Below are 15,501 nucleotides of genomic sequence, written 5' to 3'. Positions count from 1 at the left end.
TATATTTAAACATATTGTATTTATATTTACACATATTGTATTTTATATATTTAAACATATTGTATTTATATTTAAACATATTGTATTAATATTTACACATATTGTGTATTATATTTAAAATATAATAATTATAAAAAGGCTTAGCGAACCCGAAGGTTCAATGCCGATACCATGAATCGTTCTCTACATACATCTGAACAATGATGCCCCTCCAAAACCGACAGTCTTAACGCAATCCTCACATCTATGCTTCGGTTTAATCTTCGGACGTTAACCAGTCAGTTTAGTGTTTATTAAAATTTATTAACCTTACATGTACATCATATTCACCGAAATTATAACCTGGATTATATTTACCGGATACAGTTCAATTCAGCATTTATCTCAAAACTTAAAAATATTAAATGTGGTTTTCTTAATGTCCAACACTTTTTTAACTGTACGGCTGAAAGGAAAAATTTATTTTTAAGTGACGAAAATTTAGTTGACTGCATCCGTCAGAGGGGTCGTAATTCCTAAACAGTTTGGAACATTTGAAAATTTATTGTTAGAGAGGTGTCTGTTACAGGGAATTTCACAGTATAATAATAAAAACTATTTTAGATTTTGTTTTTCTTTTAGAGAGTTGATTATATTATTTTTTTTTAATTGAGGAGAAAAAAACTTCCAAATAGAATATAAAATATTCTATATTTTGCTTGCACAAAGTTTCGGATTATAAGTTATAATAAGTGTAAAGATGACATAATTTCAGTAAGGAAATTGAAAATATGACAATTATGTAGATGCAATGGTGCATGAGTATGGGATAATTTTCCCGAAACGTTGTACAAGCAAAATATAGAATATTATGCATATAAAGCGTTGGCAAATAAATAGTTGAAAACTATATCCATACAATATAGAATAATTAATTTCTATTTGGCAATTTTTTTTTTTAACTCAACAATTTAAAAAATAATAAAAACTATTCTAAAAAAAAGAAAAAAAAACAGAGAGGGGCTAAACAAATGTACTACGACACTGTATTAGATCAAGGATTTATCAAGGAGTGTAACTGAAGGACTTGAAGTAATAACCACTTAAGGACGAATTCCTCCGGTAGCTACATTCTCATATTAGGAATGCCATATTTCTCCATGAAAAGGGGGCTGGAGATAGCTTAAATAAATTCTCCAGAAGACCAGGAGTGCGGCCATATCTACCCCTCCCATCAGATCAGAATAGTTAGCAGCCTTTGCCTCTGACATATCAAAGCTCTTGTATCACCGCTCTGTCGTAATTATCATTTTAACTAATTTTATTACAGTATTAGAGATATACATTTTATGTGTTTCATAAATTCATTTTAAGATATTATAATTAAATTGGAGCTGTATTTTGTTATAATTATGTAACTAGGTATACAGTTTTATAGCCTACATGGGATGTTCAATAGTATACATGGGTATATAAATAGTATACATGGGATGTTCAAGACTGACAATATATTCAGTGTGAGTATTCGTTGTAACTCAACTGAATGACAAAAAAAAAAAATAATGAGTATGGTTTAATTTTGTTTTTTTAAGTTCTTCTGGACATAAACTTCACAAATTTAGTTCATACACTTGTAGCTCTAGTTACGATAAACGAATTAACATATTCTTGACGTTATGTTAAATATAAAAAGGTTTAACATTCTAAATGTTAAAAGTATAAGATTGTGAGCAGATTAATTTAAAGTACATGTATATGTTAAATGCAGAGAAATTCCTAGCGGATTTTCAGGGTAACATTTTGTAACTTTACAATAATCTTTACTTCGTCGCATCATCTTTCCTCCAACTCAGCTGTTCCTTGTTTCCTCTTCTAGTTTATTTTTTCTATTACTTACTATTTCTTCTATTCATTACTTTATTAGAGTATAAAAACGTCTAAAATCGAACATCATGAACTATTCTTAAGATATATAGGTAATTTCAAGATACAGAAAAATAATATTACTATCCATAGTAACTGGCCAATATTATTCTTACAGCTATAATTAGTTAAATATAATTAAATTACTTTATTATATTCATGATGTGTTAAATGTAAAATGTTTTAGCAAGCTAAATGCTAAATGCATAGGAGAGAGCTGCTGGCGGATTTTCTCGGCAACTTGTTTTAAAACCTTTTCTTCAAGAACCTTTTAATTATTATTTTTATCCATTACTTTAGTAGAATTAAAAAACGCCCAAAACAAAAAACAACGCAAACTAAGCACGAACTATGAGCAACAAAATGGTAGGCGCTCAGCTGGTCTGTAGCGTGACGTCATTCACCGCCTAACAGACTCCCGACCATGTTAAATGATATAAAGTTTTAACATAATAAAAGAAGGAAATATTTCTCCATTTAGCACACTTCGACATGTTAAACTAAAGATCGTGAATAACCCTAATTTAGCGCCAAGTTCTGATATATGATGATTTTCGTTTAGTTTTAATCGCCAGGTAGCAGATAATAATATAAATTTCTGTTTTAAATAATAAGGTACGACACAGAACCCACACCCGTTGTGAAGGGACAGCTGACCCCAGAGGAAGTCCTCTTACAAAAGAATCCTCCAACTTCCTGCCCTAGAAACTAACATTACTAATCCGTCGGAAGACCTCCTGGCCACGAACTTCGTAGGTTAAATACAGATTTCGGTTCAGCCTTTGTGTTGTATTTTTAAAAAAAAGTTCCGGTATAAAAAAAAATACACCTGCTTTCGCTCTGAAAAATAGCGTTGGCTAAAAATTGTCCGGGTTTAATAGCCTTGAGATCGGGGCATTCCCCATCTTCTTTATTGCAACCAAAAGAAAACAATTCGGAGAAATAAAGTTATAGCAGTGTCTACAAATTTTATGGATCTCCAAATGAGAAATGAGCTAATATTTTAGGTTTTTCTGGAATTAAATAAACCTCAGGGGGCGTATACCTTAAATACTTCAATATTTAGATTTTAATGATATTTATTCTATTCCTTTTATAGTCCAGGTAAAAACTGGACCTTTTTCTAAAAAGATTATAACCCCTAATGTACTCTTTACTTGAAATAACTAAAAAAAAAGATTTTTGTGACTTTTAGATCATTTGCCATTTTTATATCCTTTACTATGGTTCGCAGTATAATAAATTTTGACTCTTAATTTTTATAGTTTTCATTAAAGTAATAAAAAATTGGGATGAAATAACATTTTACCCCCAACGAATATTAATTGTCATTAACAATTTTATAGCACATTTGACTAGCATTTATACAGTAGAAAAAATGGTCAAAAACTGTAAAAAAGTATTTTCTATTTTTTGGCTATTTACACATTACTTACACATCAAGGTGGGTGGGATCAAAAAAAGGACTTTATATGAACTTATCTTAAAATCAGAAACCTTAATCAAAATTGTATTTGCTATATTTTAATTATTCACCTCAGTTATTTTCCTATTTTCGATTATTTAACTGAGATATCCGCCTATGCCATTTTGGTATATACTTAATTATTTTATTTTATTTATCATTGTTATTCCTGGAATTCCTACCATTACTCTTGGCTTTCACCGGAAGCTGTACCTGCCCGGACCTAGGTCAAGGGTGAGGCTAGAATAAACTTAATCTTTAATATTGATAAATTTTCTGATAATTATTATTGTTTAATTTCTATTTTTAGTTAATATGTATACATGGTATGATTGTGTACTAACATCCCTAGTACCTATTGCCTTTGAGTGAGGCAGAATGTATTATTGTAATAAAAGTTTTAAAAAAAAATCTTAAAAGTAATCCTTCTCTACCTGACCCACACCACTAAAATCCCTTTTTTTTCTCATTCCTCCTTTATTATAAATAACAATATTAATATATACCTAAGTATAACTGGAAGGGCACCAGTTTGTACTTTGCCATATGGCAATACTAAAATCCTTTTTTTTTTTTTTCTTACCTCCTGGAACAAAGAAAGGCATTTACAAATATATATATATATACATATACCGGCTATTTCATTATCTTGAATACTAAAATCCCCAGGGAGGGACGATCCTATATCACTTTTGAAATATTTCCTTAAAACGGGAAGAGGAGACTTTATTATAGTTGAATCGAGCAATATTTAAAAAGCGTCTTAAATTTGAAAACGTCGCGATAATCCATTCCAATTAAAATTTCTGAGTTATATGCGCTGCAGAAGGTTAGAAAATTAACAATACCCTCAAAAGATAGACCAAATACCACTGCACTAACCCAGCGAGAATCAACATCAAAATTATTTGCAGAGGTAAGGCAGTGAACATGTTTAGTGGAAAACCTTATATAATATTTTAAAATTTCGAATTTATTAGAGCATGGAAGGTATCGAACTGTGAAAAATTCGAAATGCTATAATCGAGTTTTGGCCTTTACATAATCGATAGTGCGTATTAAATTTAATTAAAGGTTGCCAAGGAATCGATCTTCTGCTTAATTGGGAACCAAACGAGCCGGCTTCGGAATTGGCCAGACTTCCTGATCACTTGAGAGAGTCTAAATATTTCTCAGTTATAGGCTGAAGACCTAAAGGTCAATCACTTGCGATGTGATGAAACGTGTTTCCAAAGAGAGGAGAAATATCACGGCCTCTGGAGGGGAATCGAGTTCAGCGGAATATTGGTAACTTAATACACATTAATTAATCCAGTTTAAGCTCCAACAGCCCTCATGAAGTTCTACAAAGTGGGGCAAAACGTCAGTAAATAAATAACTATTTTTTGTTCTTTTAAACCGCAACTCCGACCATCTCTTTCATATTTTGAAAAACACGGTTAATCATTTATATATACAAGACTAATTAATAGTCAGTTATCAATTGGAATAAAAAAAATTCAGTATCTAAAGGGAATTAATTAATAATATAACATGCCCATGATTAAGATTTACATGACAAATAAATAACTAATTAGAGATACCATTTCTCAAGTAACAGTGTAATTTTTCTTAATATTCAAAGATACTAAGATAGGTAAAAAATAAAATGTAGACACTTAAAAGAAAACTATATACAGTTAACAGTCGAAGTTGATGGCACTTGGGAAAATAAAAAATGACGGCTTTTCCATAAGTTACAAAAACTAATTTTTGAGTTCATTCAATTAAAGAAACCATTAAGACCTGAAACTCAGGTCAAAACGTCGGCATAAAATAAATATGGTTTTGTTTATTTATGTTGTTCTTTGCTGACCGCACCCCCCGATAAACTTCTCCAATCATTAATCTACGGTCAACTATCTACACCTCATAAAGAAACCATTGTTAGTTATTTTCTATTAGGAAAAAGTTCAATATTTATCTAAACTTCACAAGATTTACAGTAAATAGTAAATATTGAAGTATTTAAGATACACACCCCCTGTTTATCTTATTCCAGAAAAAACAAAAATATTCGCTCATTTTTCATTCGGAGATCCATATCCAAGATACAAAAAACTATTTAAAATGTAATAAATTTTCTAACATATGTGCTCTGATAGAGATCTTAACGTTCAATAGTTCTCGAGATACAGTTTTTCAAAAGTAATTTGTGACTTTATTAAAAACATCCAAAACAATATTAACACAAACTACGAGCAAGTCACCTCACAAAACTACAAACCAAACGATGACAAAGGTGGTATGAATGAGATGACAAAACGCTGATACTTTAGGTTAGGAATGGCCAACCTTCAACATTCATGCATTAAGTTTTTTCCTTTTTTAAAATATGACTAATAGATATGATCTCAAATAAATTTTATTTCTTATATTACTAGATTACACAATCATTTTTTTTATTACTTTGTTGTAATGAGTTAATTTACATAGCAATAAATGGAGAAAAAGTGCTTGACTCAAAACAAGAAGCAGCCCATATACCCCTTAAACATTATTCAAATATCATTGCAAATGATAAAATGCATGATGGTTGAAAAATAAAATAGATTGCAATAATTTTGATGAAATACATTAATTGGAAATATCATTCAGAACATTTGAGTTTGCGATATAGGTTGCAGTAGGGATGTGTATGTGGTGTTTAGTATGTAGTTAATGTTTTTCCTACCATAAGTAAGTTGGATCAAATAATAAATCAAAAGAAATATAAAGAAATTATGATGAACCAGATCGGTTTTAAAATTATATTTATAATTGTGATATAATAATTTATTATTATTGTTAAGGAAAGGTGAATATCGTGACGTGATTCTACATTTAACAGGCCTAGTAACAGACTCTCAGCCATGTTAAATGTTATATCGTTTTAACATGGTAGAAGAAGGAAATATTTCTCCATTTAACGGTTTAAATTAAAAGTTGCTCGTTGTCAATTACTGGTGAAGGTCTTAACTCTTTTGAAATCACCAGCAAATAATCCACACTTTCCTGAACACCATATTAATGTTTCTTGCAGCTTAGCGAGTGTTCAAGATTAAACTTTAAAAAAATAAGAATACTCCACTTATTCCTGTCGAACAGATCCGTTACTTAGGACTACATCTCGACAAACGACTGACATGGAATCCTCATACAAGCCTAAAAAGATATGAAACTCCTCGTAGATTCCGACTATTGCAACATTTACTAGACAAACGGTCTAAATTGCCAATCCATTACAAAAGACTGATCTACATGACTATTATAAGGCCTATCTGACATACGCGAGTTGAGCTTTGGGGCTCCACTAAACCATCAAATTCCTCCAGAATCCAATCCTTACAGTCCAAAATCCTTCGTAAAATCCTTAATGCTCCTTACTTTGTCACAAATCAAGTCATCCATCAGGACCTCAATGTTCCATATGTTGCTGATTTGGCCAGAACCAGATACCGTTCCTTCCATAATAAACTTCTCAACCACCCAAATCCACTTGTTTCTAGCCTGGCTTCTCCTTCATTACCTAATAATCCTCCTAGACGTCTGAAAAGAAGATGGCCTCGAGATCTTCTCCTCTAGAAATGTAATTGGAGTTCTATCAGTGGGTAGATTCTCCACATGTTTTTATCATGTCACTATGTCACCTACATCAAATTTACTTGTTGTATATATGTGTATACAGTTGTAAATATCAATAAATAAATTATTTAAAAAAAATAAATAAAATAAGTTACTATAAAATCGCAACAGTTTGCTAAAAGTTAAAATGACAGTAAATATTATTAAAAAACAGAAGATTATTGAACTTGAAATTTCTGAAAAAATAAAAACGGACATTTCATATGAAATGAATTGATATGCAATAAGTGGTAAGTATAATTGTAAGGCTTATAATATACACCTTAATGAGGCTACAAATTGCATTTTTCAGCAAAGAATTATTAACATACAACTCTTGATGCTTAGCATTTAACATTTAGCCGTGAAGATGTAGCCGGGCTTACCATAAGCGGCCATGGGGGTAGGTAGTGGAGATATGACAGTGCCAGTCCCAGCCAGAGATAAATATATATTACATCAATTAACATTCCACGCGGGCCACCAGTTTCCCACACCGACGGCCGCACACTTACGGTCTTTCTCCTTTTGCTCGAGTAATTTCATCCAATTTATATCAGTATTCCAGCGAAAAGTCTGTCATAAGCGAGGAATCCAAAAAAAGAAAAATATATCTACTTCTTGCTACTTGATGGTGAAGTATCCTAAATGTTATGGAACTGTACTCCAGTAATAAGAAACGTACTTTTTTAGTTTTAATCTTAAGACTGATCCTAATGCAATGGAATCTACAAAATAATAAGTTAGAATTAAAAAAAAAATTAAAACAGCCCGTATGTAGTGCTAGTGACAAAAACAGACAGTTCAACAAGTGTTGGTGACAAAAACAGACACGTTCACACAATGACAGGTTTTACTATCCTGACAGGATTGTCACATTAAGTTTGGTGTGATAGTTGATAGTATATATGTAATTCTGGAGAAAGTAGACAGTTAGACGAATAGTTTATGATGAATCAAAGGTTACCGAGCTACAACAGATGTACTCTAAAACAGGCGGAAACACTATTTTACTTACCTAAAACAATAGAACAGAATAAAAGTCCCTTTCCACAGTTTTAATTAATCTAATAGTGAACTATTACAAGTAATTGAAAGGATCTTGACAAAGTTATTATTATAAACAAAAGCTAATCATTTGAAACCGTTTCTTATAACCTTCTTATGATACTTTACCTGGAGACCACTAGGGGGTGCTGCTAGGGGTGTTCGAATATAGTAGCACCACAGTTATTTAAATTATGAATATAATTTACACCTCCCTTCTTCGATGACTCTTTTTCTACAGGAAAAGAGTATGGAACCAGCTTAGAGCTATGGAAGAAATTTGCTGCCCAATCTTTTTGTATTACACTATTTCATACATGGATGATGAAACTATCTTTTATTACAATAAATGGTCCTTTCCTAACTTCTAATAGTTTATTTCTATTTAATTTATTGCCGTGAGAATCATGTGAAGCTACTGTCAGGTCAAAAGCCGTTACCTTAACAGAGCTCTTTACGTTCAATCCGAGATACAATTATTAATTTTGGCAAATATCATGATAACCACTACCCCTAAGAAGATAAACTACTTTATAGTCAAATTGCAACATTTCATAAAGAATGCACTGAAAAACCAGCAGTTAGTGAATTTATTTTGAGAAATTTATATTTTAAAAACTATTCGACGTACAGATGTCTATTAGCACTCAAATTAAAGCTAGTTTATGACGTTTATCTTCGTAGGAGTAGTATTTTTCATGATATTCAACAAAATAAATTCACAAAATGTTGATTTCTAGCTGTTCGGAAAAAGTTGTGTATATTTGAAAAATTATATCTCAGGAACCATAAGACGTACACATATCTGCCAACATTCAAAATAGAGGTTATTTAATTTACTATAAAGTAGTTTATGTCACGTATGTTTGTAGTTGTAGTAGTTTCTATGATATTCTCATTTGAATATAACTTTTGGACATGAAATTTTGTCCGAACTTCAACAAATCAATATATTTGAGAAAATATCTTCCAAACTACTACTCCTACGAAGATAAACGTTATAAACTACTTTATAGTACATTGAACTATCTTTAATTTGAGTGACAATGGATATCTGTACGTATGCATGGTTCCTGCGACAAAGGTTCCCCACAATAAATTCCTAAACTACTGATTTTTTAAAAATATATTTCATAAATGTTCCTTTTTAAAAAGCTATATCTCAAGAACTATTAAACGTAAACAGCTCTATTACGCTTCATATTTTAGAAAATTTACTGTACTTTAAATGATATTCTATTATATTTCTAGGTTTTGTAATTAGCTTCAAAGATATGGAGCTACGAATGAAAAATTAATTTTTTTTAACATTTTGAAACAGCCACCATTTTCTATTCCTCCTACCTACACTTGGCAGACTCATCAATTTTGACTAGTAATTATGCGCAGTTTTCATTAAAGTAAAAAATTGAGGTGAAATAACTGCCTTTGTTTTCATCGGGGTCTTGTACTAAAATTACTGATTCAGTTATGGGAAGATGTAGGGGAAATAACATAGGTAAGATGTAATTAAATGAATCAACGCGCTAGTAATAATATTGTGTATGTAATAAAATTTTATTATTATTATTATATATTTTTTTTTCAAACCTCTTTATTTATTATTATTATATAAACGTCAAACAGGTGGTAAATATAAGAATCTCGAATAAATATTACGGGATCTGGCGTCCTTGAGATTCGATTTTTATTTGCAATGAGTATCGAAGTGGGACGTACTCGAAGCAATGGTGTCAACTGTTATGTTGTAACGACAACCCACATAGGTCCCCTCGTCTTAACTGCTTTTCTTTCACATTATATTTCTAAAATATTTTCTTAATTTCTCAGATATATTGTATAGACAATATTTAATACTAATTAAGCGATTAAACTTCTAGTACACGAGATCATTGCTACGTACAATTAACTAGCGAAAAATAATTGATTCAATTATAATTAAGAAAATTAAATATACATAGAACTTAATTATTACAATTAAAACTGTCATAGCATTCTAAAAATAACAAGTCTAATATCTATTATCTATATAAAAAATAATAAAAATGATCACTTTTAAGTGATATCACTGTCAATAATATAGAGGTTATATAGTGAGGAAAAAAAATTAAAATAAAGAATAACAAAATAAGAATCAGGGATTACATTAGAACAAAAACAATTCCTACTCACAGAATATTGAATTTCACCACCTCTTGTAACACATACCTGGAAAAAAAACAAAAAGAAATAAATTAAAACATATTCAATAGAAAATATATATAGATAAATATATTTATTAGCCATGGAGTATGGCCCAATTGATGTTAGTAAATTAGTTTACTAATATTTAAATTTTATATTAAAATACCATATTTTGATCATAATTTTTAACATAAAGATGTGAACAGCAACTAAATACTTAATTCAATATATCCATACATACATAGATAGGTATACAATATAATCTTGATTTAATATCTTATATAATCAAAGTTTATATAATATTGTATAAATAATAAAAAAAAATGTATAATTTACAATAATAATTAATTTGATATGAAGTTAAAAAAAAAACTTTTAAGTTCCATCTATGGCAACAGTACTATTTTAAAAAATACAAAAATCAATCCTTATTAATTTTTATGTATAAATAAACACAAATATAAAAACTTATGATTATTTTAAAATTAAGTATTAGTACCTGTGGAGTCAAAAAAACTCCTAAGAAAACAAAACAAATTGTTTATTTGTTTAATATTACATTTACTAAGTAGATATACAGTATGTAATATAACGGTTACTAAACATTAACAAGTTACGGTATGCCAAGTGAGTAAACCCATTAACTATAATTAAATATATTAGCAATTTAAATATACTAAAATAAAAAAAATGTGTACTTAATATATTTTAACAGTTAATAAAAAAGAACAAGCGGACAATGACTTTTATTGAAGATTTTTTTTTAATATAGAAAATATATCTTAAAATAATAAAACATAAAAAAGTAAAATAAATATTGTTAATCTTTAATTTAAATAAAAAAAAGTATTGTCAATTGAACCAATAAACATGAAGTTTGAGTTCAGGATGTAAAATCTTAATTCCTAATAAATAAATATTGAACAATGTGCCTAAGTAGATAAAATTTGCTATAAATGGGCTCTGTGCGACAAATACTTTATAAAATAAAGCACTTCCAAAATTGACTATATTTACCGGGGGAAAAAAATATTTTATTATATATGTTTTACTTAATATCAATATACTAAATTTTAAATTTTCAAATTTTAGTTTCAAGTACATTTTTAATTCTGTACACAAACAGAAAGACAACGTCAGCTGCCATCATGGTTTCATTGAGACGTCATTTAGAGGTAAACAAACAACACTGATTTAGGGATTGATTTTTGCTAATTTTACATTACGACATATTTTGATGTAAAGTGCTTTTTTTTTTAACTGAAACCATCATTTTGTATCAAACATAATTCTCCATATAGTTTTTTAGTTTAATTATTACGTTTTTAGCTACTTTAAGTAGTATTTATTATTTATTTAGTGTTTCGGTATAACCTCTGATGGCTTACAATTTGTATCTTGCAACATGTATACATCGAAGTGATCTTCTCGGCAGTATAACGTATAATAATTTTGGAACCCTTCTAGCCAGCTTTAACCAAATGTTTTGACATATTTTGGCATTTGGATAAACAACTTTTAGTCTTCATGTTAGTATTAATGGTAGTTATAAGAATATAACTCATAATAGATAATTGCTTTAAAAAAAAAACCTGAAAATGAAATAAATTTAATAATGAGGTGTAGATAGTTGGCCGTAAGTGGAGAAGATGGGAGGGGAAGGCGGAGTGCAGTCAGAGAAAAAAATTATGTATTCGTACCTACGTTTCGATCTGGGTTTCAGGTCTTCATCAGGGAGCTTGTAACAGAGATTCAAGCAAAACTTAAGTCACCTCGAGTTTAACCAGAATCTCTGGTCGAAACATCGGCACGAATAAATATTTTGTTGTTTATTTTTATTTTTTTCCTGACCCCACACCTCCCTTCCCCCGAACCACCTTCTCCACGAGATAAATTTAACTGTAAAACTCACACTGAGTAAATAATGCATGTCGAAATGTCGTCATGACAAAAAATTATGGAGACTTGTTACTATAAGTGGCAAAAAATAAATATAGTGGGGGGATTATTATTATCAAATAAGTCATATAAATGATAGTTGGTCAATAAAATTTACAGTACATTAAAACTTTTTTTTAAGGCGGCAATTCGGTTTATTGATAATATATTTATTTCAATTTTTCAGAATAAATCTATACCTATAATGATACTACTTTTACTGCCTATATATTTAGCTCGATATATTTAGGACTGCATCATTGCAGGCGTAGAGCTAAGCGATGCATATCTACTTTCACCCGGAGTGCCGCGTGGGCTTCGCCGCGTCGCATGACACATTACCATTGTCTTCCTCGGCTCGATCATCCTACAAACACTCCCTTAATACTCCGATTTATTCACATGTCACGGAGTGATAAATCGTGAAAGCGTGAGAACAAAACGTGCCATAGTTTCGCCCGTCAGCCAAAGGGAATACTTTGCTTACCGACAGGAAGCTTGTTCTATAAATAAGGAAGTTGTATAAATATAAAATGATTTATACAATAGATATAATTTATTTCTAATTCCGACAAAAAAGGTTATAAACACTTCCATTATGAATTAGGCTACCTGACATCGAAACTGTCCACTTTTGATTTAACGGGGATTACAATAACTTGCCTACAGATCGGAAAATCCCCTTTACATATGTGCATTTCTATTTGAAAACAAAAATATTTACCTGCTGAGGTTTAAATTTTTTTTTTACGGCAGATCGGATTACTGGAGTCTTTGTAGTACAGACGTTCCGATCACCGAGATTACATTGTATCTAAGCACCGTAATAAACTCAATTAAAAATTACAAAGAAAACTAAATATCAGATTTGTTAATTTAGAGAAAAAGTATCTAATAAGAAAAGAACATTTAAAGTTTATCTAGCGACATCTTAACACAGTTTTTCCCAGTTTTAAAGCATCTCTTTTATTTTAAGATCGTACCTCCGAATTCTAAAACTTAATTTCTCTCCTAAATGACTGTGTACGAAACTTTATTACGTTGTTTCCCTTAATTAATATATAAAAATAAATATTTGTAGCATAGTTCGTATTTTATGCACTGCCATACCGTTAGTGTGATTTTGATGGGACCTTTTGCTATATGTCCAGGATTTTCCCAAAAAGAATATAGCCTGGGTTTTTTTTGTTTTTGTTAAAAAAGAAGTTATTAAGAAAATTAATATTTCCTCAAAAAGTATACTTTTTTTCTAGGATATTATGTGTTAATCGATTTTAAGTCGATTCTTAAAAAAAAAAAAAAAAAAAAAGTAAAGCAGGCTAACCTTTTTTTTTAAATATAAAACTAATCGTCTTCTTTTTAGTATCGTTTAAAGAAATTAAAAATTCATAATTTATCACCTTGATACCATTTTCCTGCTGAAATTACCATTTTCACCAAAACAAAATGACAATTACAAATAAAGAAAAACTTTTTAAAATGTTTTATTTTATATACCCGGTTCTAATTTGTTGGATTAGATCTGGTTTGTGCCTTGTGGTGGAGTTTATAGAGTCCTAAATCACTCCCGAGTTTCGTGTAGATTAATTGGTGATTTGAATTCCATTTTATTTTTTGTTTCTTAAAAGAAATCAAATGCCCAATGTAAGCCGTAAATTTTGGGTAAAAAGTATTTTTGTATCGTGAAGTTAGTTGATATCAAAATTTCCATAGTGTTCAATTAATTTATACACATCCTCGAATATAACATAGAAAAGCATTATTAATAATAAATATCAAAAGATACAAATTATTGCGTTTAAAAACCCTCACCCCTAAGGCAGGACCAGACCCACCTTGCTGAACAGGTGAAGGAATTAGGAAGGCAGGTGGGCACAATCTGGCGTTAATTTAACGGGTGCGGTCAAATAACGTTGGGTCAACCAGAACGGAGATAATAACATCCACAACAACCCAAAGCATATTTAGATTAATTTTACACCACGATTTCGTCTTTCTTGATCACTAAAAATAGTTTATCATCAGTTTCAATTCCAGGTAATAATTATAATAATAAATAGATTGTATAGCATTAATTACACTATAAAATAATTAATCAGAAAAAGAAATTCATCAATAAAAGAACACTAAAGAAGAATGTTAGCAAAATCTTTTTCAAAAAATTTAAGTATTTCTAATAATATACATTTGATTTCTACTTTCAACTATATCAAAAAATTGTAGTATGGCGAAAAAATATGATCGTGAAAAAATTCGAAATCGAATTTTCAACGGAAAAACACGTTTCAATGTCCACTGAGTCCAATTAACAAAGTATAGTAAAACAGTTATGTGAATATATGGTCAGTCTAGGTCAAAAACAAAAAGTTACACGAAATTTCCATTTCATGAGAAACTCTAACGCCACTCCAATAGACTTGTGCAAGACATGACTAAAATGACCATTTTCAGCGGTACCGAAGACCATAAAGGAGTTGGATGAGGTAATCTTTCCAGGGGCCTCAGACGATTATCAAGTAAGCCAGGTTAGAAACTAGTGGATTTGGGTTGTTAAAAAGCTTATAATTTAAGGATTCATACCTGCTTCGAGCCAAATCGGTTACAAATTCAACATTAAACTCTTTATGGATGAATTTATTTGTGACCAAGTACGGAGCATTTGTGATTTAACGAAGGATTTCGGATTGTAATGAGTTCGGGCAAGATCGGTTACACATGGAACAATAAAGTCTTTACCGATGATTTTATTTGTAACAAAGTAAGGAGCATTGAGAATTTTACGAAGGAATACGGATTGTAATGATTGAATACGAGAGGAATTCGAAGGTTTCGTGGAGCCCCAAAGCTCTACTCAGTATGTCCAAATAGGCCTTATTACAGTCTAGTAATAGTCGGAATCGACGTGAAGTTTTCTGTCCTGTCAGTGTTGATTGAGGATTCCAAGTTAATCGATCGTCCAGATGTAGTCCAAGGTATTTCATCTGTTTGACATTAGTAAGAGTCGATTAAAGGATACTTAAAGCAGCAGGAGATTCCTGATGTGGATGTATTTTTCTACCTGAACGTTTATTTCAGTTTTATTTACATATCATTTTTATCCTTTTGCATTAACTTTACTTAATTTCTATTTAACTAGGTAAATTTAGGGCCCTCTGTAGCTCAGTGAGTTGAGTTGTAGGCCTGTGCAACCTGAGAACTGCAGCGGCGCCTCTTCAAATCCAGCCTGGAGGTTGAACTTTTATTTTATGACGGTCCCACGAAATGAAACCATGACTCCCCACCATGGTGTTAGAATAGGGTGGTACCCTGCAGATAACTCCCTC

General features: G+C 30.5%; 1 protein-coding gene across 8 annotated transcripts in view; it reads right to left on the bottom strand.

Moving 5' to 3' along the window:
* LOC106685103 (histone-lysine N-methyltransferase ash1) overlaps positions 1–15,501 on the bottom strand; it is a 231,029-nt gene that overhangs the window by 38,326 nt on the left and 177,202 nt on the right. For 5 of the 8 annotated variants that reach the window (XM_067048452.1, XM_067048454.1, XM_067048453.1 and 2 more), the window contains one exon: positions 10,229–10,264. The exons of the other annotated variants lie outside the window; for them this stretch is intronic. In XM_067048452.1, coding sequence (XP_066904553.1) covers positions 10,229–10,264 — 36 coding nt within the window. The remainder of the gene's footprint in view (positions 1–10,228; positions 10,265–15,501) is intronic. 8 annotated transcript variants of the gene reach the window in all.

This window comes from Halyomorpha halys, unplaced genomic scaffold (genome assembly GCF_000696795.3).
Source record: "Halyomorpha halys isolate HHAL.00 unplaced genomic scaffold, Hhal_1.1 Scaffold658.1, whole genome shotgun sequence".
Lineage (NCBI taxonomy): Eukaryota > Metazoa > Arthropoda > Insecta > Hemiptera > Pentatomidae > Halyomorpha > Halyomorpha halys.
The sequence above is the reverse complement of the archived record's forward strand: the minus strand, read 5'-3'. Positions and strand labels throughout refer to the sequence as shown.